This window comes from Hibiscus syriacus, unplaced genomic scaffold (assembly GCF_006381635.1).
Source record: "Hibiscus syriacus cultivar Baekdansim isolate YM2019G1 unplaced genomic scaffold, ASM638163v2 tig00111309_pilon, whole genome shotgun sequence".
Lineage (NCBI taxonomy): Eukaryota > Viridiplantae > Streptophyta > Magnoliopsida > Malvales > Malvaceae > Hibiscus > Hibiscus syriacus.
In genome coordinates, this window is record NW_024063052.1 from 1440901 (window position 1) to 1468709 (window position 27809).

Consider the following 27809-nt stretch of genomic DNA (forward strand, 5'->3'; position numbering starts at 1 on the left):
CGTCTTCGATCTTGAAATCAACTTCTAATATTTTCCTCACGATCCAGGCCATCAAAATTACTAACTAGTATCCAAATAATTTCTCTCGCCATGAAATTAGCTTATTAGAATTTAAATAATAATTTGAAAACCCAATTTACACAACTTAAAACTTGAAGAGCCGATAATATTTAATTACTAATATTATGGATTAAATTGATCTTATTTAAACCATTATGCTATAATCATAATAATACTGAAGCTAAAAGACAAGGTTAAATTTTTACCGAACTTGGATAACTCAGCTTGTAATTTACCCCTTTTACACTTTATCAACTGTACCCCAACGCCCACGTGATTTGCTATTTCTTCACTTCAACTTTCCTTTCATTGTTTTTCATTTCCTGTAGTCATACCCACCAAAGCTCTAAAGATGACCAAAGAAGTTTTACCGGCCGGTAGTCGAACCCGGTGACTAACACGTCGGGTCGTTGTCTACGATCATTGTTCGAAAACAAAATACACCATCGAAACAACCTTGTGCTCCTCTACACGGATCCAACCTCCAATTATTGATAATGGTTCTAGATGGTCGTAGATCTATCGAAAATCATTCGGTTTCCTTGAAGAAAAAGGCTCCGATTTATCTACGTAAACATTCGATGAAGCCAAGACCGAGCTAATTTTGGATCTGGTTTCCTATTCCGATGTTTGGAAATATTGATGAGTAGGGTTATGACTTTTTTTCTGATTGATAAGAGCAGAGGAAAAGAAAACTGAAACTGCTATCTGTGATCAAAGTGATGAAGAGCAGGTTTCCAGAAGAGCTGAGAAAGTAAATCCAGAAACCATGGCCAATCACGTTAAACAAAGAAATATTATTAAGAAACCCCCCAAAATATTTTATAAATTTTTGTTTCTATATGTTTTGAATAAAATAATAATAAAATAATCATTTACTTTCAGTTCTTTCTTTCAATCAATCACCCCTCCATCACTTCAAAATGTATTATTTTTATTAAAGTAAAAAAATATCAAATCAGTAGTAATAATAGAAATACAGAAATTCTAGAATTATCTACCAATAATTTAATTGTGTTCGAATATGAAATACACTAAATTTTGAAAATAAAATATACATATTTATCCATATGATAGAACATTTCACTTTCTTAATTTATGTACTTATAAATATTTAATAATTAAAAAGTAGACTTTTTAAAATATTTATTTGATAAAAAAATATACTATATAAAATTCTCAATACAAAATAGTTTATAACTTATTTAGTATCATATTTAATATAGAAGAAACATAACTCCTAAATTGGGGTGTGACAATCACATTCAAGATCTTCTCAAACGTAGGTGGTCGATAAGGTTTTCTCATATCTCTGGTCAAGTTTACGCTTAAAGGTCGGTAGTATTTGAAGTATTTAACCCTTAATAATATTATTTGAACACCATTTTCAATAAAAAAAAGTGTATTATTGCCATTAAGAATAAATTATATGTTTAGTATCCCAATTAATATTTTTTAACATCTTGATCATTTAGCTATTTTTTAAGTCATACTTAATATTTAGTTTTAGTTTTATTTTGTTTACCCATCGTTAAAATTTTAACAGTAATGTTAACGTGTCACCATAATGAATACAATGTTAGTAGTTTTGTTAATTTTTTAACGGTGAATGACTAAAATAAAATCAAAACGTAACGTTAAATATGATTTTGAACAAAATAATTAGATGATCAAGACAGAACAAATGAGATAGTTGGAGTACTAAATATGCAGTTTACCCAAAAAAAAAAAGAGTCCAATTCTACCTTAGTTCTTTACCCAAGATAAACGCCTTAATCTAACGAGTAACGACCGAAGGGAACAAGACAAAACAGGCAAACAGCTGCAACTTCAAATAACTCCGAAATAGCACGTGTTTTGATCTTCTTGACTGACTGCGAAGTTTTATTTTGCAGTTGAATTCGGATTCGTTGTCCATAGATCTCTTTTAGTCTAAGCATTTGAATTCTAAACCCTAACATCTCTCACCATCTTTTCTTTTGGGGGTTCGATTATGGAGATTTCCTCAATTTCCACCAATTCAATTCACTATTTCTGTCCCTCAACAGGTTTCCCTCTCCTTTTCTCTTTATTTTGTAATTTTACTATCTAATAAGTGATCAGTTTCCACAACCCATTTACAATTAGAAATTGCACTGATCATTTTGTCCTCTTTTTTTACTGCCATTAAGTATTCGCCGTCTTTAAATGAGTATGTTTATTATTTTGCAGAGTCTCTGTTGTTCAAGAGCGTTAAGCTTCCTTCGTGGGATCAAACACCCGGGGTCCATTTCTTTGAATTCAAGAACTGAACAACGTTTATCTGGTCGGCTATGTTGTCTCGGTAACAAGCAGAACTTAGTGAAGGTTAAATTCATACTGCAAGCCTCTTTTTTCTTTTTAATTCCGTTCTTCCTATTTTCTTCTGGTTGCAGTTTGAATTTAATGTTTTCTTTTACAGGTTAAATGTAGTCAAAAGAGAGAAATTCCGGTTCTCGAGGGCAGGTATTTTATCTTAGAAGTTTGAAAGATGATCTGAACATGCTGGAATCAAAGCCTAGTGTTCTCATTCCATTTCTTTATGCATCAGTCCTTGCGAGACAATGAAGTTATTTGCATGCCGCTGCACTGTTAATATCTGTTTTTGTTTGAGATTAAAATGCATTTCTTCAGTATTTGATTATATCACATTGAGCTACCTTAACCCACAGTCTAGTGCACTTTATTTTGTGATTTTGTGACGCTTTAGCAGAAGCACATACATTTGCCGAATTAATTTCTCGATAGCTGCTCTAGCGGAAAGTTATATTAATTTTATGCATATTTAAATTTCAATGTCAGTTTTGATAGAATTACTCTAATAAGAATCTTGGCTTGTTCTGTGAGTTTAACTTGCTGTACATGGGGTATCTGAAATATGAATTAGAAATTAATTAGTTTTTTTTATCTCATCCTAATGTGGTTAGGTGTGAAGAATTGTTACTTATACCTCATAGGTGAGTGTTATTATTATTATTTTTTATTAATATGGGGTAAGTACAAGCTAGTATTTGTTCAAAGATAACTCTCAACCCCCAACATTCCTGGTGCTCGAACCTAGGACCTCAAGGAATAGCAACAATTCTTTTACCTCATAGATGAGTGTTAGATGCAAGTATGTGGCAACTATTTTTCTAATTTTTCCATTTTCTGGAGGGTCAGATATCCATACCCATATTTTCCATGCAAGTGTTGTACATGGTACCAGTGAAAGTGTTTTTGTTAATATGTTACTGAATTTACATGTCCTCTGCTTATTGGTTGTAGAGCAAAAGATGGTCATGTATGCTAACTGGTATTTGAACAGTTTTACTTGTTTTCTCGTTCCTTTTATTCTTTACTGTTCTCCGTATTTATGATAGTTTTGCTTATTTTGTTTGAAGTTCTATGCATGAGGTTTTTGATAATTTGGCTGAGCGTATTCTTCCTACATCAGCAGTAGCATCGAATCCTAATACAAAGTAAGTTCTACTTTATTGAATCTAGGAATATTTATGCTTATCCTAAATGACTGGTCATTGTTGTTTGTTGATTTGGCCTGTTTTCAAGTAGATAGATCTTGCGTTACTAATATAATATGCATTTAAAAATTCTTAATTCTTCTGGTCCAAATGAAGCAAAGAATAATGCCAATTAGAATTTGGACTCCTATTCTTTTCTTTATTTTCTTGACAAAAATTGCATATGCTACCATTCAGAAAAAGACATGGAGAGTAGGGATGCTTAATGAGTTGAGCAGCTCGTGAGTTGCTTGAACTCAACTTGGTCAAAACTCGACTTGGGTAGACTCAACTAGAACTCGAGCACAACTTGAGACCTTAACAATTTTTTTTGATAAGATTTGAAGGCCTCATTAAAAACCTCCTTCATGATTAATGGAGCTTGTATAGAAGTTCCTTAATCAGCTGAAGGAGGAAAAGAGTGCCTTATATTTCATTATAGAAAATAATAATTACAACCATGGAAAATAAATCCAAATAACCCTTACAACAATAAGCAAACCCCAACCTAACAGGAACTAAAAACCAATCTGAAAATACCAACAACATAAAAATCATCCTAAACCAGCCTTGCTAAAGCATCAGCATCAATGTTAGCTGTCCTTGCAACCATCTAACAACCCCCCCCCCCAAATTCTAAGACTATCAACTATGTCTGTAACAATAAAACCATATACAACTGGACATGAATCAACATCATTGATCCAGTCTACTGCAACCCTGCTATCACTCTCAACAATCAGCCTATCTTTGAACCTCCCTTGAAAAGAGGCAAAGAAAGAAATGCCCCTTTGAATAGCTTTAAGTTCCTTCAAAGTCAGAGGTCCTGAAGCAGCAGGCTCCTGAAAAGAACCTAGGATTACACCAGAATGATCCCTCAAAAGACCTCCAAGACCTGATTTCTTCCAATCACTGCTAATGGCTGCATCCACATTCAATTTAATGAAACCCATGGGGGAGGTGACCAAGGGATTATAGAAGACTTTACGAAATTATAGGTCGAATAAGAATCCCCTAAGGAAGGATCAGAAATCAACGAGTCCTTGGGGATAGAAATATCCTTATGCTTAGCTAGGAACCAAGAAGCAAGCCTAACTCTTGTTAAGAAGAACAACTCTGTCAGATCAAGCTTCCCCCCTTCAAAAACAATAGAATTTCTGGTTTTCCCATGAATGAAAGTCCAACTCGACTCGATAAGTTCGTGAACAACTCATTAATTTTTTTAATATTTTTTTAGTAGTTTGGTGATTGCAAGCAACAATGAATGGAGCGAAGAGATGCTGATTTCCTTATTTTTGGAATTGATCATGTATCGTTGAACTTTTTTTTTCAAGAATGTTTTTAATATGTTAGTTTAATGTATTTGTGGATTGTTACCTTAGTTTTAATATGTTAGTTTGGTGTATTTGTGAATTGTAACAATTGTTACTTTGGAGTTTAGGCTTTAAAATTGCTTCATACGCTCTTTTGATAAATTTTTTGGTTAAATTTGTTAATTTATGTTTATATTAAGCTCTGTATAGTATTAGTAGATTTTACATATAGTTTAAAAATAAGGTAAAATTTCTAGTGAGTTTAATGAGCAACAAGCTTAACGAGTTGAGTTGAGCAACATGTTTTTTAATGAGCACGAGTCGAGAAAAATTTTAACGAGCAACGAGTCGAGCAACAAATTTTTTTAACGAGATCAAGTCGAGCACTGCCTAACTCTCGATTGACTCGCTCGATAAGCACCCCTAAATTGCAGAGAGGTAGTTTCTCAAAGAAGTTCAGATTGAACTTCTTTCGCTTGTAAAATGAAGTTCTTTTGGGGGCTGTATCTGCACTCTTTTCCTGTATTTCTGGCCCTTTCAAATGGTACTCCCACCTTGCTGGACAAAGAATTGCCAAGAGTAGTTCAGGACCCTAATTTATAAGTGTTTAACTAACTGTTGGATTCACATTCCTGTGATGAGTGTTGTTTCGTTTTGCCTTGTCCCACTTCTCTGCATCTTTTCCTGAAACACTTCTTATAAAATCGAATACTTGGAGGTCATGCAGGCATATTGTAGGTTTGGCTGGCCCTCCTGGTTCTGGGAAAAGTACTCTAGCTTTTGAAGTTACACAGCGCATAAACAAGTTATGGTTCCATAGGGCTTGTGCTTCTGATCCTCAAGTTAAGCCTCCAGATGTTGCTATAGTTATTCCAATGGATGGGTTCCATCTATATCGTTCGCAACTAGATGCAATGGAGGTTAAGCTTCCTCCATCTGTAACTTTAAATTGTAATAGTTGAAGCTTTCTTGTAGTTTGTGATTCTAACTATCGTAACTTCATTTTAGAATCCAAAAGAAGCACATGCAAGAAGGGGAGGTGAGCTTCTGTGTTAGATATTCATCTTAACTCCATTAGAAAGTAAATTGATGATCCTTTCATTTGGTGAATCAGCTCCTTGGACTTTTGACCCCATGTTACTGCTAAATTGCCTCAAGAATCTAAGGGATCAGGTTGGTAGCTATTGGTGTTTTAACTAAAACAAACATTTGGTTTGGCTTGAAATAAAGGCATATGTGTACTTTTTCTTTCCCTCTCTTGGTCTCTCCAATCCATGTGGATGAATGCTTGGAGATATAAAAAATTAGAGATACATGTATATTTTCTTTTAGTGCCACAACTGCAATTTTATTCTAATTAGAACATGTCTCAGGGTTCTGTTTATGCACCATCATTTAACCATGGTGTTGGAGACCCTGTTGAAGATGACATCTTTGTGAGCCTTCAGTAAGTTCACATCATTTATTCAAAATCAGCAATCCCTTAATGCTAAATCATGTAATACAGAGCAAAATAACGATTTTTAGAGTTGAATGTAGCTGTCTGCAAACTTTTATATAATATAGTCTGCTTTCCATCAACTTCTACAAATGTTATTTCCTACCTTATATTTTTTATTTTTTGTTTGGAGAAGTGTATAAAAGGACATGTATTTTTTTATGTTAATTTATCTTTTGGTGAGAATTTTTGGGATACTAAATTGTATAAATGGATGAATATGAAATCTAAAGGGCTAATTAGACCTGTTACCTTTTTGGATAAAAAGATTAACTGTAGATTGGAGAAAATTTGGAAATATAATGCAAATAAAATGACTATTTCAGGCCAAGTTCCATGAGATTTCAATTCTTTATGAATGTTGCTATTTGTATTCAGCTGTTTTGCTCACTTTGATTTTCATCATGTAGGAACAGAGTTAATTTTCAAATGTAGTAGCAGGCATGTAGTAGTCGATTGGTTGGGCTTTAGTTGATGATATGAACAATCAAAACAAATTCTATTTTCCCCCTGCAGACATAAAGTGGCCATAGTAGAAGGAAATTATCTATTGTCCGAAGAAGGGGTTTGGAAGGAGATATCGTCTATATTTGATGAGAAGTGGTAAGCATCATGCTCCACCTGCCTACTCGTTTTTACCGTTAACAGCCTCCAATTTGATTTTCAAATGCATGTTAAATTTTCTGACAGTGTGATTCCCTTGAGTCTATACCTAAAATATGATCTCTGCACTGCTTTTCTGTTCAAGGTTCATTGATGTCGACCTTGGCACGGCAATGCAACGAGTCCTTGAAAGGCATATCTCAACAGGTAAAAGGTCCTTGATATCAAGTTTTAAGCAGGCACCTCTGATATATAAGAAGAATTAAAGATTATGAGTTTTGCTTTTGTTTCCCTGTTTTACAGGAAAGCCCCCTGATGTTGCTCAATGGCGGGTAATTTTTATGTTGAGGGAGCCAAAAAGTAGTATATGAGATGATTTTTATTTTGTTTTTGTTTCTGATTCTCAACCTATTATTTATTATGCAGGTAAATTACAATGATAGACCCAATGCAGAGTTTATAATGAAATCAAAGAAAAATGCTGACTTGGTAATCAAGTCCATTGACTTCTCTCAAGTTAATTAAACCTGATGAAATGTTCGAGTAAAGGGCAATTGGTTTGTATTCTCTTTTAGTGTAGAAACAAATTGGGGAAGGGGATGTCAATGTTATTACCCTGATCCTTGAGATGTCAACCCTTGTTACTTTGGGTGGTTAACATTTATGCATGTATCGTGGTTTAATTTTTGTGGATTAAAGATGACAGACATTATATTTATATCGTGGTTTAATTTTCGTTTTATCTCATTTATCCTCTACGTTATTACTTAGTTTCGGTATTGGATTTAAAAATTAAAAAATAGGTCCAAATTTTTTTTTAGAAAATGAGTATATAAACTTTTTCATTTTTTTCATTTCTATTAACAGTAAAATAAATTTAATATTTTTTTTAAAAAAATAATGAGTATGTTCTCAAAAAAATCCAATTTTGTGAGAACATATCAAAATATGCATGATTGATCCAAAGAATTTCTTATCAATCGAGATACTTGGTTAAAATCAACTGTAACTTTTTTTAAAACATTTAGACTCTATTTTATCTCTTTTAATCGGATAATATTTTGATTCAACATTTTATTTTATCTTTTTTATTACTTATCTATTTAGTTTTTCAAATTAAATTAAATTTTATCATTTGTAATCTTTCCTGGCCTATAAATAAGCTTACATCTTTTTATAAATATCACATCTTTTTATAAAGAAGAATTTTTTCTTCTTTATTCAAAATTTTTATCTTGTTATTGCCTTGCAGGGGTGTTCGCGGTCGGTTTGAATCGGGTTTTGGCTAAAAATTCATCCGATCCGAAAGTATAAATGTTTGCGGTTTGGATCGGTTTGGATGTTTCTAAAAAAATCCGATCTGATCCAATTAAGTACGGTTTGATTCGATTTGGATTTATGCGGTTTTTGGATTCTAATCTTTCAAAATAATTATTGAATTTTTTTCATAAAAAAAATAGCATATGTATTATCAATGCCTGAGCATAAGTCTTTTGCAGAAAATTATCGACTTTATGCCCGAAGCCATTTTGTGAAGGCAATTGAACTTGGTGTTATCTTAGTTTTGTATGCTTCGTATAGCCCCCTCGCTAAGGATTCATTTGTTTACATAGCTATGACCATTTCAAGTTGGTTCCTTGTGGTGTCATGGATAATGTCCCCTTTTGTGTTCAACCCATCTGGGTTTGACTGGCTGAAGACGGTGTATGATTTTGATGATTTTATGAATTGGATATGGTGTAAAGGTGGCGCACTTGCAGAAGCCAATAAGAGCTGGGAGATATGGTGGTATGAGGAACAAGACCATTTGAGAACAACAGGCCTTTGGGGAAAGCTACTAGAGATCATTTTGGACCTTCGTTTCTTCTTCTTCCAGTATGGTATCGTGTATCAGTTGGGTATCGCGAATCATAGCACCAATGTTGGTGTGTACCTGTTATCTTGGATATAAATGATTGTGACTGTTGGGATCTATGTGTTTATAGCATATTCTCAAGACAAATATGCCGCAAAACAGCACATCTACTATCGGGTAGTTCAGCTTGTAATCGTTATACAATGGAGCAATAGAGTTCCTGGTAAATGAGTTCTTTCCCAATGGCTCAGCTTGCTTTCGACTAAACATACCCTTGTTAATTCCCATTGAGAGTTTGTATTATCAAGAAAGCAAAAGGGACTAAACATACCCTTGTTAATTCCCATTGAGAGTTTGTATTATCAAGAAAGCAAAAGGGAAAAAAATTAAAAGCTAGAGCCTAACCAGGCTCGAACCAGTGACCTCTCGATCTGCAGTCAAACGCTCTACAATTGAGTTATAGGTTGGGTTTATTTCAAACTTGTAAATTGAATATTTCATTTCATCGGTTCAGTTCGGTTTGGATCGGTTCCAGATTTTTAAAACGAACCGATCGGTTTTTAAAAAAAAATCAAACACACTAAATCGGTTTCCGCTTTTTTCGGTTATCGATTTTTTTGATCGGATTGAATCTGAACACCCTTATTGCCTTGGGGTGTGAGTTATAACATCTGTCATTTATTTTTCACCATCTAAGTTACTAAAGATAATATTCTTAGAGATTTGAACGAATCTACTAATATTATGAAGAAGAAAAAAATGTAAACACAATCTCCTTTTCCGCAGAACTTCATACCATAAGCACACATCCTTCTTTTTCTCTCTCGTTTCACTGTGCTGTGCCTAAATTAGCTTACATGCACAACATAAATCCCCACATGCTCTTGTTCCCTTTCCATTACCAGTTACCAAATTAAACCCTATTTTGAACCTTTCCTTTTATCCCCTCAATTTTTCATTATTCTCAATAAACATTATTAAGAAAATAAAGAGCGAAAAAACAATTTTATTACAACAACACAAATACATAGTAGAGTGTTTTATTATATCTTTGTAGCAAGTCATTATTAAACAGTAGAGCTACTAAACATTAAACAAGGGTTTTCCTGATCCACGACTTACACTAACACTCCATTATTGTTTTTTGACCATAATAAATACTAAACTTCAAAATAAAATCACTCCATTAATAATACTAATATTTCCAACTGCCATCACGGTCTTCAGCTTTTGTTCTTGCATTTCTCCAGGGCTCTCGACGCTGAAATTATAATATATTCATTTACGTTAAACTAAAACTTTCATCTGATTAAATAATTAGTACAAACGAAAAGAAAAGAAGATAACACTAACCGAGTCCGATCGCCTCTGTTCCTTTCATTATGTGTAACCTTTTACACGATTCGATAAACATCCTGATTTAATGGAGGAAAATGTTGTGTGAAAAATATATATATATATATAGCTTGAATTAAAGTTTTTTCATGAATAGGGACGTACTACCAGGGGACATCACCAACATGCATCCAGTCGCCATCTTTATTTTCATAAATTAGGACATATTCAGAGCCATTAAATAGATCCATAAACTTACTCTCATTCATGAAATCCTTCAACATTCCTTGGGATCCACATTTCCCTTCATATTTACACAAACCAGAATCAATTAATTATTATAAAATCAGGTTAAGCTTGATTAGATATTGGTTTCATATATGTACCAATAGTGAAAAAATAGTGAAAGAACTGAACATTTAGGCTAGGGCATCGGACAGTTGCTGGTAACTTTTGTACATCCTCAAGTCCACTTTCCGGAGGTACGGTGCGCCATCGAGGCTCACCTTCACGGAGGCGGCCTTCTTGCTGCTTTCCTCGGCACTCGTTTGGGTGGACAACATTTTCTTTCGGAATGACCGGACTGGCGGCCACCCTACAACTTGAGCCCTAAAATCATATATGCATTTGTATATATTTTTATTGCATATTAACTACTAACTTTTATTTTATTGCACATTAATCACTAACTTTTATTTTATTGCACTTTTACTTATTTATTGTTTCTAATATTTGATTCAACCTTGTGGTGACCCGATCTGGGGTATGATCCACATTATTATGGTTCAGACTCTGCTAACCACTAACTTTTTTATTTTATTTGTTTTATTTTATTTTTATTAATTTGTTTGAATTATTCGATTCGACCTTGTGGTGACCCGATCCAGGGTATGACCGACATTATTATGGTCTGGACTCTGCTAAAAGCTCACTTTTCTAACCGCTAATTACTAAATGCTAACCTTTTATTTATTTATTTGTTTTATTTTATGTTCAAACCATGTACGTCCTTGCGATGAACCGCCCCAGTGTATGACTCGCATTATTTCTAGTCCAGGATAAATAATAAAATTTTATTTTTATTGCACTTTATTTATGTTATTTAACTTTATGCACTTTTTAATTTATACCTTTTTATTTTCTTTATTTAATTTCAGTCTTTATATTTTACTTGCTTTAATGTTCTCATCGTTTATTTTTGTCTTTTTATTTTTTAGTACTTAATTTTATTTGCTTAACTATTGTGTTTTATTATCTATTTATTTTACTTCCATAATTTAATTTTTGCATAATTAGATTTTGTTTCCTTACATTTTACCATGTATGTATGTATGTTATATATTTATTTGTATTATTTATGTATGTCTATATTCTTTGCTCTTGGAAATTGGTTTCGAACGATTGTTCAAAATGTTTGTTTTATTCATTTTTAACGCTTTTTTTACTCTAATATTTTCAAGAACACTTGTTTGTAGAATGGGCGTGGAAAGCATTGCTTGATCGAAATAGTGCGATCCGATACGACATTCGAACGAAATGTGAACTTGAAATAAATCGAGCTTATTTTTTTAAAATGTAAAATAATTTGTTTTAATTCAAATGATGCAATGAGTGTTTTTAAAATAGTAATTTATTTTATGCAATTATCGATAGTTGATTTATATTCGATTTGTTTTTTTATAATGTTGGAGAGGGGACATTTCTCGTATAAAGGAAAAATAAATAGGATAACATTCCCATTGGAGGATGTGCAAATCCCGTGATTTCTTCTCAAACTAAGGAATGTTCCCTAATAATTAATTTGAAGCATTTTAATTAAACTTTAATGAATGGATCATATTTTAACTTTATATTCGATTTATAATTTCCATTGTCGCAACAATATATAAGTGACTAAGTACCAATTTTTGGGTGTTGTGGGGATGCTTATCCTTCCCCACACGTAATTGACTTTCGAACCCTTAAAAATGAATTTTCGAATAACGCAAACCAATTTTTGTCTTAAAAAGCTATTTTTTCTTAAAATTGTTTTAAAAGACGTTTTTAGGTATTCGACCTACCTAACTAAAAGGTCGATGGCGACTCATATTCAAAGATAATTCAAATTAATTCAAAATCGCCAAAATTTCAAATAAAGTCATAATTATTTTTTAAACTTAAATGTTTTTTAAAAAAATGGTTATGACATAGGTCATCCTCTCTCTAGTTGTTATCTCGGTCGTTCCCTCATCTAGAATGTTATGCAAGTTTTATTATTTTGTTATTTCTGATAGTTTAATAAGCTTATCGATTATGGTCATTAGCACTTAAGGGTATTTTAGTCATTTCTATTTGTAAAGAGTTCACACGATTCATGATTTTTCAATGATTAATGTGCTTGTTGTTCACTACTTGTAACTAGCTAGCCCGATATCTGACTCAGATTCATTCCTGGTAGCAACACTCTAATTGCTCTTACTACGATTTTCTTCAATTCACCCTTGAATTAGAATGACAACCACACATCCACATTTTCCTGACATTCTTGTAGTATACGATTTCACTATTTCATAATCTGACTTACTTATCATATTGTTTGTTAGTATATCCCATGCAACGATCCTCATTCTTAATTATTCGATATGTGCTTGACTGAAGATACTTTGACGTATTACGCTTAGTATGATTACTTCGATTGAAACTCACTCCTACGAGTGTTTGTAGGCCCTATTCATCCTTTGTGTCCCTCACGGACTAAGTTGCACTATTACAGATCATCCTTAGCTCTTACAGGCCTTAAAAAGATCAAATCTAACCGTCCAAAGTGGAAAGTATCAATACTCTACTTTTAGAATCGATACCCTAGGGTCAAGTATCAACCCCTATGAGTATCGGTACCAAAAATGGATTATGTTACTTAAAATGTGGCCCAATATCGATACTAGTATCCTAAGTATCAATACTCTCCCCAATAGTATCAATGCTCAGTTGAAAATCCTCAAATTTTGTCACAATTCATCCAGTTTCGATACTCGAACCCAAAAAAATCTTATTTAAGTTTGAAAAACACCAAAAATCATCTTAAAGATCTTAGTTTAATTCCTAATCATGTGCTAAAGCTTTAGAGAGTTACTTAAAGTCATAATGTGACATAAAAACACATGCTTCACGTCTAAAATATAATTTAATCAAGAAATCAAGCACTTAATTTCCAACTACATGTAATTTTATTAAAAGCATATGATGCAAACATAAATGATATCGTTCGAAAAAATATAACATCAGTAAAAATACGCCCTAACGAAATATATTTTTAAAATAGTACCAGTAACATAATTTTATTAAAAGAATATTATATTTTTAAATGATTTTTTTTAAATATTTTCCCCCATAAATTAACATAAGGATCTTATTTAGCGTTAATAAGCTCACTCACCGTCTCTTAGTTGGAACAAGTTTGCATAACCTAGCTTCACAAAAAATCAGTCACTACCTAGTACACGTGTATGAAAGATGTGGAAATAATCCACGTGAAGGTATATTATTGGATTGTTTTGTAAACAAACAAAGCAGTAGATTTTTTTATGATTGTTCCCGCATAAATGATAAAACATGAAGCAACGGTGAAAAAGGACGAATCGCAGATTGGGGAGAAAGAGAAAATTAAAACGATGAATACTGTGTTCTCAGTTGACGATTTCTCCGACTGGTCGTGGGCGGCTCTGGTTTCGAACGCTGCGGTTGGCATGAGTCGAAGCCACTCCGAGTGGGCGTTGGAAAGGTTTCTGGAAGAATTTTCTGGTGCGGGCGAGAATGTGATCGGTACGTCCTCGGCGGCACCTCAGCCGTCCGTTTCGAAAGCTGAAGAAGGTGATGACGTGGTGGAGCTAAAAAATCCTTACAACCAGAATCATAATCCTCCGCCGTCTGATCCAACACCGACAGTCTCGATTGATTCCGATGAGTTCCGTTCGATCCTGAAGAGCAAGCTCGAACTAGAATGCGCCGCGGTTGCTCTCTCTCGTGTATTTCTCTCTTCTCTAGAATCCCCGTTTTCAACATGGATTTATTATTCTATACTATCATTAATACTTATAATTTTTTCCTCTTCAAACACATATTCAGGCGTTAGCTGTGCAGGCAGAAGATTCGTCTGCCCAAGCAGAAAATCACGCGTTTCAATCGGGATCAAAAGTTCAAGGTAAGATTTTGTTTTGCATGCACTTATTTGATTTGAAAATCATGAGTTTCATTTTTGGGTGTTTTGGAGTGGTTTTGTTTTGTTATAATGGGTGGTTGCAACCATTAACGTTGGCCTCTTTATTTACTGGGACAAGCCTCTACGATGTTGGGTTGAATGCTGTTCATCATGTCTAGTTTTAGGGCCATCTAGGCACCTAGTGAATAATGAATGACATGAATATTTCTTTAGTTTGTGTCGTTCTAGTTAACTCCAACAATGGTTTTTTGGCTGCTTGGTGAACCGTAGGAAACATAATTAGTTAGGTATTGCCGGAGTCTTCCTGCAGTTTTCATGCATGGTTATGCCTGTTGATTTCAATATTGCATATTTTCATGGGGTGCCATGTGAGTCTATCTCCCATTTATGGTAGAGCTGAAAGTGCAAGGAAGGAGAACAAGAAAAAAGAGTGAACATAGATTAAAATGGAATTAAATTGCTTTACTAGATTTGATAATTTTTTATAGTTAGCTATAAATTTCTCTAGGCGGTCGAACAGGACACGTAACACCGCCCCTTTTATATTGCTATGTTTTCCTTCCAACTATTTCTTATAGCTGGAGTCTTCCTGCAGATATCATGCATGCTTATGCCTAATGATTTCAATATTGCGTTTGCGTGTTTTCACGGTGTGCCATGTTATTCTATATCCCATTTATGCTAGAGCTGAACGTGGAAGGAAGGGGGAAAAAGGAAAAAAGAGGGAGGATAGATAAAAATGGAATCAAATTGCTTTACTAGATTTTATATTTTTTAGTAGTCAGATATAAATTTCTGTTGATAATGAAGATTCTTAAAAGAGAAGGAGAAATTTTCAATCGTATTAAATTTCTGGAGTGAGTACAGTCTGCTGTATGCATTGTCTAGGAGTAAGTCTTTTGTTAGAATTAAACTACCATGTAATTATCCTTATCGTATCATATATACAAGGTAAGTGTAGAAAACAGACTGTAGAAAACATAATAGTCTGTTATGTTTTCTCTTATTTCATTCAGTAGAGTATATTACATATTTATATACAATTAATGCCTCTAAACTAGGAAACTCTAAGTTAGGAAATATACTAATCATAGGAGATGCAATCCCTTGAAACAAGGGATTGAAAAACAAAGCATAATTACATAATCTCTTAATTTAAGGAATTGAACAGCTCATTTCTATAATTCCTACAACTTTACATAACCTACACTCCCCCTCAAACTGGTGTATATATGTTGTATACCCAGTTTGAATGACAACTCATCAAAAGTCACTCGTGGAAGGGCTTTGGTGAAGATATCTGCCAACTGTTTCTTCGTCGGAATGTATTGTAGTTTTGCAACTCCATTGTTAACCTTCTCGTAAATAAAATGTCTGTCTATCTCAATGTGTTTTGTTCTATCATGCTGCACTGGGTTTTTTGCTATACTCATAGTTGATTGACTGTCACTAAAAATCTCAAAATTCTTGTTATCTAAGTCCAGTTCTGTGAGCAGTCTTTTAATCCACATTCCTTCACATATTCCGAGAGCCATTGCTCTAAACTCTGACTCAGCACTACTTTGAGAGACAACGGCTTGTTTCTTACTTCTCCAAGTCACCAAGTTACCCCAAACGTAGGTACAATAGCCACTAACTGACCTTCTATCAGTTAATTCACCTCCCCAGCTTGCATCCGTATAAACCTTCACTGTTCTGTCTTGATTTTTTCTAAATATAAGTCCAGCTCCTGGGGTAAACTTCAAGAACCTTAGGATTCTGTTAACAGCTTCCAAATGTTCTTCTCGATGATCACTCATATGTTGGCTGACAATACTCACTGAGTATGCAATATCAGGCCTAGTCAGTGAAAGGTAGATCAACTTCCCAACTAACCTTTGGTAGGTCTCCTTGTTTACTGGATTTCCAGTCATTTCCTTGCAAAATTTCAAGCCTGACTCCATTGGAGTTTCAACTGGTTTGCAGTCGAGCATCCCAGTTTCTGCAAGAAGATCTAAAACATACTTGCGCTGGTTTATGACCAGCCCTTCCTCGGACTTTGCAACTTCCATACCCAGGAAATACCTCATACTCCCTAAATCCTTGGTTTCAAACTCTTTTGCAAGGTTTATCTTTAGCTTTTCTATTTCTTCTATATCACTGCCAGTTATAATCATATCATCTACATAGACAATTAGGAGGGTTATCTTACCACTCGGTGCAATTTTTCTGAATAATGTGTGATCCGCTTGGCTTTGTTTGAAACCATTTTGTGTCATGCCTTAGCAAATCGATCAAACCAAGCCCTGGGAGACCGTTTTAAGCCATATAAGGATTTATTGAGCTTGCACACAGTTTTCTTAGTGACCTTTCCTTCTAATCTGGGGGGGACCTCCATGTATACCTCTTCTTCAAGGTTCCCATTCAGAAAAGCATTCTTTATGTCCAGCTGATGTAATTTCCAATCCATGTTAACAGCTACTGATAACAATATTCTGATGGTATTCAATTTTGCAACCGGTGCAAAAGTCTCCTGGTAGTCGATGCCATAAGACTGAGAAAAACCTTTAACAACCAGCCTTGCCTTGTATCTTTCCACACTCCATCCGAATAATATTTGACTGTGAATATCCACCTGCATCCAACAACTCTCTTCCCTTCTAGCAAATCTGTCAAACTCCATGTCTTATTCTTTTGCAACGCTTTTATCTCCTCTTCCACACATTTTTCCACTCAGGAGATTGAAATGCTTCTGTCACATTTCTTGGGATTTTCACACTGTTAATGCTGGCAGTGAAGGCCCTGAAATTAGACTATAATTTCTCATATGCAACATACTTATTTATGGGATGAGCAGTGCATTTTCTTACCCCCTTCCTAATAGCAATAGGAAAATCATCAAGATCAACAGTAGTAGCATCTTGGGAACCATCATTACCTTCTGTTCCAGCTGCAACAGGATCCGAATCTGGTTCTTGGCAAATGCTAGGGTGACTAATTTCTTCAACAACATCTTTCCTTCTTCTTGAGTAAACACCGAGTTGTTTCGGTTGGGGAGTTATGGTTTCAGAGTCATTGTTAGGGGCATTTTTGGTAGTGGTGGAAGGTGTTTTGCACGGACTAGAGTGTTGAGATAAGGAGGAAGGTAATTCATCAGAGTTATTTAGGTTATTCCCATCATCCTCACTAGGAATTGAGACAGTGCTAGCCGGCTTTGGAGAGACAGTAATAGGTAAAGAAAGGATAGACTGTAAAGGAATATCGGTTTGGACAGGCTGAAATTCCTTGTAACTCTCCCCCTGAATTTCTGTTCCTGAAAAATAAGGTTGGTTTTCAAAAAAATGTAACATCAAAGGAGACATAGGTATTTTTTGTGGAAGGTGAGTAACACTTGTAACCCTTCTGACTCGAAGAATAGCCCAAGAAAACACACTTTATGGACCTAGGATCTAATTTCCCTTTGTTGTGGATATGAACAAAGGCTGTACACCCAAACACCCGTGGAGAAAGACTTGAGTTTAAATGTTTAAAATGGGGATAAAGCTGAAACAGAACCTTAGTATGAATTTTGAAATCTAAAGTCTTACTTGGCATTCTATTGATGAGGTAAGTGGCTGTAAGAAGAGCTTCCCCCCAAAGATACTTAGGAGCATTAGAAGCAAACATAAGAGACCGAGTAACCTCTAGAAGATGTCTATTTTTCCTTTCTGCTACCCCGTTTTGTTGAGGTGTGTTGACACAAGAAGTAAGTTGAACAATGCCTTTTTCCTTAAAAAAATACCCAAGGGTTTTATTCAAATACTCACTCCCATTGTCACTCCTTAGAATTTTGATTTTTGTGTCAAATTGGGTTTCAACTTTTTGATAAAAACTTTTAAAGAGAGACTCAACCTCATACTTTTCTCTCATTAAGAATACCCATGTTGTCCTAGAGTAATCATCTATAAAAGATACAAACTACTTATACCCAGAAATACTTTTGACAGGAGAAGGGCCCCAAATGTCACTATGGATGATGGAAAAAGGTGTTGTTGGTTCAAATTTGGCTGCAATATATGGTTTTCTGGTGTGTTTGGTTATTTGACAAATTTCACAGGAAAACAAAGAATGATCTTTATTTATAAATAAGTTTGGTAACATTTTGGAAAGATAGAAAAAACTAGGATGACCTAATCTAGAGTGCCATAACATAATTTTATTGGTATTGAGATCAGAAGATAAAACTGGTTTTCTAAGAGCATTGGATAAGGCATGATTTTGAGATGCTTGACCTCCAACGGTGTACAATCCTTTGCCCAGCCTAGCACTGCCAATCACCCTCTTCGAGTCCTGTGCCTGAAAAATACAACCACCAGTACCAAACACAACATTACAACCATAATCTTGAATTAATTTGCTGACTGACAACAGATTGCATGCAAGTTTAGGAACATAGAGGACATTATGAAGTAGTAGATTTTTGTTAATGTAACAGAACCACTCCCTTTGACTGTAGTGAGAAAGCCATCTGCTATTTTTATATAGGCTGGTAAGCTGCTTTCACTATATTCCTCCAAGAGATCAACGTTTCCTGTCATATGATCTGATGCACCCGAGTCTATTATCCATTGTACCGAGGAAGTATATGAATGATTACCTTCAGTAGCAGTTTAAGCCACATTGGTAGGTTTGGCTGTCATACTGCTCAAAATCTGTTGCAGCTCCTCTATCTGTTTCTTGCTAAAACTCCTGGAGGAATCATCTTAAGAGGCAATATGGGCCTCTTTTTGAAACCTGGACCGTGTGAGCTGCCGATCGGCTGGTTTTCCGTGCAACTTCCAACATTGATCTATCATATGGCCTGGTTTCTTACAATGTTCACACCAGGGGCGATTTTTCCTCTGTTGGTTCCTAGAGGTGGAATTAGTGACAAGTGCAGAAGCATCTGTTCGCTGAACTGGTGGCACCATCAGAGATCGTCAGCTTTCCTCCCCCGAATCTCTGAAAAAACTTCTCAGACCAAAGGAAGGGGTTTGGTGGCAAGAATCCTTCCTCTTGCTCCATCGAACTCTCCATTCAGTCCAGATAGAAACTGAAAAACTCTCCTCTGATTTGTCTGCCTGTTGTAGAAGTTGTTGTCTTCCTGGCACTTCCATTTCTTTTCATATAAGTCGATTTGCTGCCAATACTTGTTGAGAATTCTGAAGTACTGTGCGACAGTAAGGTCTCCTTGTCTGAGATCTTTAATGTGATTCTCAATCCCAAAGAGCTCCGATGTATTGTCAGCACTGGAATAAGAATCTCGCGCTACATTCCAAATTTCTACAGCAGTTTGGTATAGCATGAAATTCTCCCCTACTTCAGGAATCATGGAATTTATTAACCATGACATTATCATGGTATTTTCACTCTGCCATGTGCTGTACTTTGGGTCTGTCTCTTCTGGAATCGGCATTGGGTCAGAAAGATAGGCGATTTTCCTTCTTCCTGTGATATATAGCCTTACGGACTGGGACCATGGTAGGTAGTTGTTTCCATTTAGTTTGTAGGAGGTTATCGGTGAAAGAGAGGAATCTGAAATCTGAAAATCAGATTGATATGGGCTGATCTGGGAAGTGATTTCAGATGATGAGGGATCCAGATTAGCTATGAAAAAAAAAGAGTTGAACAGGAACTGATTTAAAGAGAAGCGGAAATCGGATTGATCGTTCTAACCTGATACCATGTAGAAAACAGACTGTAGAAAACATAATAGTCTGTTATGTTTTCTCTTATTTCATTCAGTCGAGTATATTACATATTTATATACAAATAATGCCTCTAAACTAGGAAACTCTAAGTTAGGAAATATACTAATCCTAGGAGATACAATCCCTTGAAACAAGGGATTGAAAAACAAAGCATAATTACATAATCTCTTAATTTAAGGAATTGAACAGCTCATTTCTATAATTCCTACAACTTTACATAACCTACATTAAGCCTTATCATATAACCTACACTCCCCTTCAAGCTGGTGAGTAAATATTGAAAAGATTCAGCTTGGGTGTGATCTCATCAAAGGTAATTCTTGGAAGTGCCTTGGTGAGAATATCCGCCAACAGATTTCTAGTAGGAACATAGTTGAGCCTTACTGATCCCCCATTCAACTTTTCTGAGATAAATTGTCTATTAATCTCTATATGATTTGTTCGGTCACGATGAACTGGGTTCTTTGCAATACTTATTGCAGATTTACTATCACTCTGAAGTTCAAAATATTTATTGTCATAACCCCACCTCAATTAACAATCCTTGTAACCAAATTCCTTCACAAATTCCAAGTGCCATTGCTCTAAACTCTATTTTCGCACTACTTGAGAAACCACAACCTGTTTTTTACTTCTCCAAGTAACCAGATTTCCCCAAACAAATGAACAATAACCGGTTGTGGATCTCCTATCAGTTGATTCTTTTGCCCAACTTGAATCCGAGAAAATTCTCACGGTTCTATCCTCACTTTTCTTGAAAATTAACCAATGTCCCGACGTCATTTTTGAAGTATCTTAGAATTTGGTTCACAACCTCTAAATGTTATTCCTTCGAGTCATTCATATTAACTTACCATACTGACAAGAAAAGCTATATCAGGTCTAGTAAGTGATAAATAAATTAGTTTACTTACTTGCCTTTGATTTTGTTCTTTGTTTACGAGACTTCCCAATTCTTCCCTTCTTAGCTTAAGGTTCCACTTCCATGGGAGTTTCTATTGGCTTGCATCCCTTCATTCCTGTTTCTGATAGTAGATCAAGAATGTACTTCCTTTGATTGATCATTATTCCTTCTTTCGACCTTGCAACCTCAGAAATGCCGCAAAGTACCCAAGCCTTAGTCTCAAATTCGCTCGCCATTAGCTTCTTCAATCTTTCTATCTCCATAGAATCATCACCTGTTAGAATAATATCATCCACATAGACAATCAAAATTGCCTTCTTGTTTGAAGCTGTTTTGGCAAACAAAGTATATGATCTGATTGAATTGCTTGTAACCATCCTGAATAATCACCTTTGTGATATGTCGAACTAGGCTCTTGGAGGCTGCTCAAGTACATACAAGGATTTTAGTAAATATGCATGCTTTTCTTGTACCACTCTTCACACCCGGTGGCATTGGAATTCGCATATATATTTCCTCCTCTAGGTTCCCGTTTAGGAAGGCACTTTTGATGTCCAACTGATGAAGCACCTGTTCTCATTGATTGCCAACGACAATAACACTCTCCCAGTGTTTAGTTTTGCCATAGGAGTAAATGTTTCTTGATAATCAACTCCATAGGACTGAGTAAATCCTTTAGCCACTAGTCTCGCCTTGTATCTCTTAATACTACCATTCGCCTTGTATTTTATTGTAAATACCCATTTACAATCAACTGGTTTTTTGTCTTTCGGACGACCAACTATAACCCAAGGGTTGTTTTTTAGTGCCATAAATTCCTCTTCTATTGCTTTTTTCCACTTAGTATTCTCCAATGCTTCTTCCACCGAATCTGGAACAGTAATGTCTACACTGGCTGTAAAATTCTTAAAACAAGGCATTAGCTTTCCATATGCAACAAATCTATTAATTGGATAATTTGTGCATCTCCTTACACCCTTCCTTTGAGCAATCGACAAATCACTATTATCAATTAAAGCATTTAATTCATTGGAAGAAATCTGATTACCTCTTTCACTTCCCGAGGGATTTATGCTTGGTTTCGTTTCTCGGCAGTGTTCATGTTGTATAGGAGGCTCGGGAATAGGTTTGGAAATTGGTTTTTGTCTTCTCTTGTAGATAAGCAATTTGGTATTTTCGGATTGAGGTATTTGAGGCGAAGCAATATGTTGATCATTGTTGAGGTAGATGTGTTTCGGTTGGCTAGTTCGGTAAGTTTTTCGGTTCTGGTGGGTTCGGTATTATTGATTAGTCTGGCTGGTTCAGTTTTGTTGGCTGGTTATGGCTAGGTGTTGTTGTTCGGTCAAAGTAAGATGGTTGCTGATCAAGTAACAACGGTTGTGAGTCAAAAAATTGGAGTTCATTATATGGCTCCCCCTGAATAGCAGTTTTAAGGAAAAAAGGGTTTTTTTCAAAGAAAGTGACATCCATTATAACGAAGAACTTCTTAGTACTAGGACAATAATACCTAAAGCCCTTTTAAGTTGAAGAATAACCAAAAAACACACACACCAAAAACGCTCGAGGATCTAACTTGGACCGGGAAGGAACATTGTTATGGACAAACACATTACATCTAAAGACTCAAATGGGTAAAGAGGAAGTCATAGGTTTAGAATTGGGAAAAACTAAAGAAAAACCTTTCTTGGACAATTAAATTGTAATGGTTTACTGGACAGACGGTTAATCAAATGTGGCAGTTAAAAGAACTTCCCCCAAAAATAACGAGAAAAATTTGTGGAAAATAAAAGAGGCCGAGTAACCTCAAGAAGATGCATGTTTTTTCACTCAGCTATTCCATTTTGTTGAGGAGAATTGACACACGAAGTGAGATGAATAATCCGTTTTTCCTGACAGAAAGAACCCAAGATATTGGAAAAATACTCACTACCATTGTCATAGTGAAAAACCTGGATATAACTCTGGAATTGGGTTTCAACCATCTTATGGAACCGTTTAAATCTCACCAGCTTCAGACTTAGTTTTAATGAGAAAGGTCCAAGTAGTACGAGTGTGATTATCAACAAAGGAAATGAACCACCGGTACTCATTTAAAGTTGCTATCCTGGATGGACCCCAAATGTCACTATGGATCATGACAAACGGTTTGGATGGTTTGTATGGAAAAGGTAAATAAACATTCTTTGTTTGTTTAGCAAGATAACAAATCACAAAGAAAGGTTTTAGGACTTTATTGATATATAAATATGGAAACAATTTGCAAGATAAAAAATTAGGATGTCCTAAACGAAAGTGTAACAACATAACATCGTTTGAAGGTTCTAACAAAGAGGATTGTGCCATAAAACTTGAGGAAGCATGAGGCTGGAAGGACAAGTTCGCCGGAAGCAAGTAAAGACCCCCACAAAGCCTAGCACTGCCAATCACCTTCCCCGAGCTCGAATCATAAAATTCACAAAAATCAGAGTCAAATTTGGTAGTACACCATAAATCAGCAAACAACTCGCTGATGGAAATAAGATTTCAAGCGAGATTGGGAACATAGAGAACACGCGATAAAAGAATGTTCGGATTTGTCCGACTGGACCCATGATCGACAACAGTAGAAAGAGAACCATCTGCTGTTCGAATATGAGAGATAGACGAGTCTGCATGAAAATGTGTGAAAGAGCCGAAGATCACATGTCATATGATCACTTGTACTAGAATCCACGATCCATGTAGGAGTGTTGGATTTGTTAACCAAAGTAGCAAAGGAAACTCTACCTGCAGGAGGGGAAGATGCAGGTGCGGACTGGAAAAAAGTATGCAACTGACCAAAGAACTGCGGTAACTCTTCTATTTGTTTCTTACTAAACGAACCGCCCTGCAAAGCAGTAGTCACAACACAATTCCCTTTAGCATCACGTTGCTGAAGCTGTTCTGAAGATTTCCCATATGTAGGCTTGCCGTGTAGTTTTCAACAAAAATTCCTCACGACCAACCTTTTTACTGTAGTTACACCAAGGTCTCCCCTTCTTCGGCCGAGAAGTATGTTGGGAGTGAGTGAGTAGCGCAGTCCTTCAGCTGGCATCAAATCAGGAAGCATGATAGTGCGTAGACTTTCTTCTCGTCGAATTTCAGAAAAAAACCTCCCTGATTGAAGGAAGAGGTTTAAACCCCAATACTCTTCCTCAAATCTCATCAAGATCCCGATGTAAACCAAACAAAAATTGAAAGATCCGACGCTGTTCAACAATTTTCTTGAACAATCGAGCATCATCTACACATCGCTATTCATGAGATTCAAACAAATCAAGTTACTGCCACAACCGCGACAACAGAGTAAAATACTGAGTAACAGTCATGTTGTCCTGATTGAAATTAGCGAGTTGACATTCAGTCCCAAACAGTGCAACAGAATTTCCAGATTCATATACGTAGCCTTTGCAGCACTCCAAATTTCAGCAGCTGTTTCGTATAGCAGAAAGTTCTCTCCTACAAAAATCATGGAGTTAATGAGCCATGACATAATTATGGTATTCTCATTGAGCCAGTTTGAATACTCAAGGTCTGTAGCAGCAGGAATTGGCGTGGTCTCCAATAGGTAGTGTTGTTTGCGTCGGTCAATGATATAAAGTCGGGCAGATTGGGACCAAGAGATATAATTGTCACCATTCAAACGATGACAGGTTGCACATGCAGAGGACGCATCGGTTAGGGTTGAATGGGACAGATGAACAATAGCCTCAGAGATAGCCTCCGAGGAAGAAGAAGTCATGGTCGGCTAGGGTAAAAGGATCGCTCACCTAAACTGATACCATGTTGATAATGAAGATTTTTTCAAGAGAAGGAAAAATTCTCAATCGTATTAAATTTGTGCAGTAAGTATAGTCTACTTTATACATTTTATAGGAGTAAGTCGTTTGTTAGAACTAAACTACCCTATAGTTATCTTTATCTACATAACTTTCAAAGAGTTAGTATCATATTAAACTACTAACATATATACAAGGTAAGCCTTATCGTATAACCTAACAATTTCTCTAGGCAGCCAAACAAGACAAGTAACACTACCCAGTTTATACTGCTATGTTTTCCTTCCAACTATTTCGTATTGCTGGAGTCTTCCTGCATATGTCATGCATGATTATGCTTAATTATTTCAATATTGCATATTTTCATGGAGTGCCATGTGATTCTTATTCCCGTTTATGTAGTGCTAAAGAGAAAGGAAGGAAAACAAGAAAAAAATGGAGCATAGATGAAAGTGGAATTAAATTGCTTTGCTAGATTTGATAATTTTTAGTAGTTAGCTATAAATTTCACAAGGCAGTCAACAAGACATATAACACTATACCCTGTTTATACTGCTATGTTTTCCTTCAACTTCAGGTTTGATAATTTTTAGTAGTTAGGTATAAATTTTCTAAGATTTAAACTGTAAACAATATGCTAGGGAACTTCATGGCTCTTCGTTAGAGCTCTTCATGCATTAATTTGGTATTCTTTTCAAATGATAATTATCTTCCACAATCCTAGGTTCCTCAAAGGCAGAAGGACAGGGTGAAGCTGATGTCACTCCTTGTGGAGTTCTGGTGGAGTCAACTACACACAAAAAATCAGGAATGCAAGTGAGGCAAGCCACAAGTGGATCATCAATAGAAGACTCAGATAGTGATGAACTCGAAGGAGATGCTGAAACAACAGACAACATGGATGCTGCTGATGCAAAACGTAAAAGGAGGTAACCATGTTTTTAGTGTTAGCTTTTATTAGTGATTGGTTTGAGGGTTTGAAATGCTATGTGTTCTGTTGTTTTTTTCTATTTTGCTTAACATATTTCCTCTGTTAAGTAATAGCTATAAGAACTAATTTCTTGTCTTGAACAGAGTCAAATATATATTCGCAAATAGAACTTGAGCCTTATGATTCTATAGATTTAATTAAACTAAATATTATTATCTTGTCAAACTCAATTCCAGCTCTTGGAAGGAATATGCATCTTTTTCCTTGTGTTTTCTATTCTATTTTAGAAAATCAATATATTGTTCACAAGCACTAGTTCTAAGAATTTGTAATCTGTCATTACCATATGTAAACTAATAAATTCATACCAAACTAAAATTTTAATGTTCTACTGAAATCACAAATTACCCTCTAGTAATTAGTGAATTAATGATGGATCAGAATGCGGTCAATCGAGAATCAGCTAGAAGATCTAGAAGAAGAAAGCAAGTACAAATGAATGAACTTGAAGGACAGGTTTTTCCACATTGTTCCCCCTTCCCTTGCTGGTCTCATTCATTCTATTTTTGTGTCTTAGTTGATCCTCTAACTGGTTTTTCTAGGTTGGTCAACTAAGAGTCGAACATTCCACATTACTTAAAAGTCTAACTGACATGAATCACAATTATGATGCAGCTGCTGTTGACAATAGAATTATGAAGGCTGACATTGAGACTTTAAGAGCAAAGGTAAACATCACTGTTCCTAATTTTGTATTCTCTTATCATGATATAATATCCTCCTGTTAGTTGACATTGGTTCCTCTTGAAAATTGAAAACTGACTTCCAATATATCCCCGGAGAATTATTGTGCTAACATCATGACATTTGTGGTCTTGTGTAAAATTTTGAAAAGCCTTGGGTGGTTCATTTTCCTTCACTTAAGAGTTGGGGCTTTAATTGTAAACACCATACTATATTAATAGATTATCTCGTCGTTTCTTTTGGCAATTTATATGTGCTCATCTCAGGGATCTGCTGGACATGCTTAGTACTTATGCGCTGTCACTTCTATGGAATATTCAACTGTTCTTATACTTAAAACTTTTACTCACTACTTGTATGTCTCTCTAAGTTTACACAATGGATAGTCATAGACATGATTATTGTGTTAATTGATGCATGGAAATTAACTTGTTGGACATTAGATGCAATTTCCAGTGTTAGACTGTTGACAAATGAGAAACATAGTCGGACACATTTGTTCTGGAAACACTGCCGCAGAAGTGACCTCTTTTAACTATTTACTTGTTATATATTACTATTAATTATGATTGGTGCAACTTTAGTTCTGGATCACCAGATTGATAATTCAATTTGAAATTATCAGGTGAAAATGGCTGAAGAAACAGTTAAGCGGGTGACAGGGATTAACCCTGCTCTTCTGTCTAGACCCAATTGCTTAGTGTAGGCATGCCTTTTCTTAGAGGCCCATTGGAGGCATCTACGGTTGCTCCTCTACCATTACGGTCAAACGCTAACCAGTTTTTTCACCCAGTTCCTAGCATTGTTGCACCCATGCATCATCACTGGGTGGACAACGGTTTTGTGGGCAGCACCCTTGTTCCCCCTGATATGACTTCAAATACTAAAGGAGTGAAGAATGTCAATGAAACGTCTACATCACAACTTAGACCCAGCTCGGATGGTATTCAAGATCAGATTGATCCTGGTGTCCATGCACTCGGACCCATGCATGGTTGGGAGCTGGGTCATGCTGCTGATAGAAACCACAAGCTAAGTTGAATATTAGCACCCGTCTTGTTTTCTGGTGTTCTTTTTATTGGTCTTTCTGATACGCTCAACTATGGCTAAATCTATTGACGGTATTGACTCACTGCAATTTTGCTTTTATTAACATCTTCAGTGAGCGACAATCATATATCCGTATCATATAAGACCACTCTGTTTCTTGAATAAACTTATTTGCTAAAAAGTAACGTGTGAAATTCGTATCTGATGTACGAGGACCTAAATATGTTGTTAAGGTTACCCATTCCAGTATTAAAGGTGATAAGACTGCAAATACAAATGTTGTAAACGCAGACTT

General features: G+C 35.5%; 3 protein-coding genes and 1 pseudogene across 3 annotated transcripts; 3 read left to right on the top strand and 1 right to left on the bottom strand.

Annotated features, from left to right (window-relative positions):
- The first annotated feature begins 1971 nt into the window (after window positions 1-1971).
- Window positions 1972-7636, top strand: LOC120158205 (putative uridine kinase C227.14). The gene is given in 13 exon segments (XM_039169100.1): window positions 1972-2108; window positions 2272-2315; window positions 2317-2406; window positions 2501-2544; window positions 3462-3539; window positions 5619-5811; window positions 5900-5930; window positions 6006-6064; window positions 6265-6338; window positions 6906-6992; window positions 7138-7199; window positions 7296-7324; window positions 7419-7636. Coding segments are annotated over 13 exon segments (945 nt in total). The 5' UTR covers window positions 1972-2053; the 3' UTR covers window positions 7518-7636.
- Window positions 7637-8466: 830 nt separating this feature from the next.
- On the top strand, window positions 8467-9078 carry LOC120158198 (callose synthase 12-like). The gene is made up of 2 exons (XM_039169095.1): window positions 8467-8890; window positions 8978-9078. The coding sequence occupies exons 1-2, from the start codon at window positions 8467-8469 to the stop codon at window positions 9076-9078; spliced, it is 525 nt and encodes a 174-aa protein (XP_039025026.1).
- Window positions 9079-10014: 936 nt separating this feature from the next.
- Window positions 10015-11371, bottom strand: LOC120158200 (auxin-responsive protein IAA5-like). Its single transcript, XM_039169096.1, has 4 exons — window positions 11354-11371; window positions 10569-10791; window positions 10351-10486; window positions 10015-10108 (listed from the first exon to the last, which is right to left on the bottom strand). The coding sequence occupies exons 1-4, from the start codon at window positions 11369-11371 to the stop codon at window positions 10015-10017; spliced, it is 471 nt and encodes a 156-aa protein (XP_039025027.1).
- Window positions 11372-13748: 2377 nt separating this feature from the next.
- LOC120158230 lies at window positions 13749-27588 on the top strand (annotated as a pseudogene).
- Window positions 27589-27809: the final 221 nt, after the last annotated feature.

Bases quoted from the DNA above. Each gene is read 5' to 3' on its own strand.
- LOC120158198 (XM_039169095.1), top strand. From the start codon at position 8,467: ATGCCTGAGCATAAGTCTTTTGCAGAAAATTATCGACTTTATGCCCGA. The intron at 8,891-8,977 runs GTATCGCGAATC...ATGTGTTTATAG, and splicing joins TGGTATCGTGTATCAGTTGG to CATATTCTCAAGACAAATAT.
- LOC120158200 (XM_039169096.1), bottom strand. The intron at 10,487-10,568 runs GTACATATATGA...GTAAATATGAAG, and splicing joins TCACTATTTTTTCACTATTG to GGAAATGTGGATCCCAAGGA. The intron at 10,109-10,350 runs GTAGTACGTCCC...TTATAATTTCAG, and splicing joins CATGTTGGTGATGTCCCCTG to CGTCGAGAGCCCTGGAGAAA.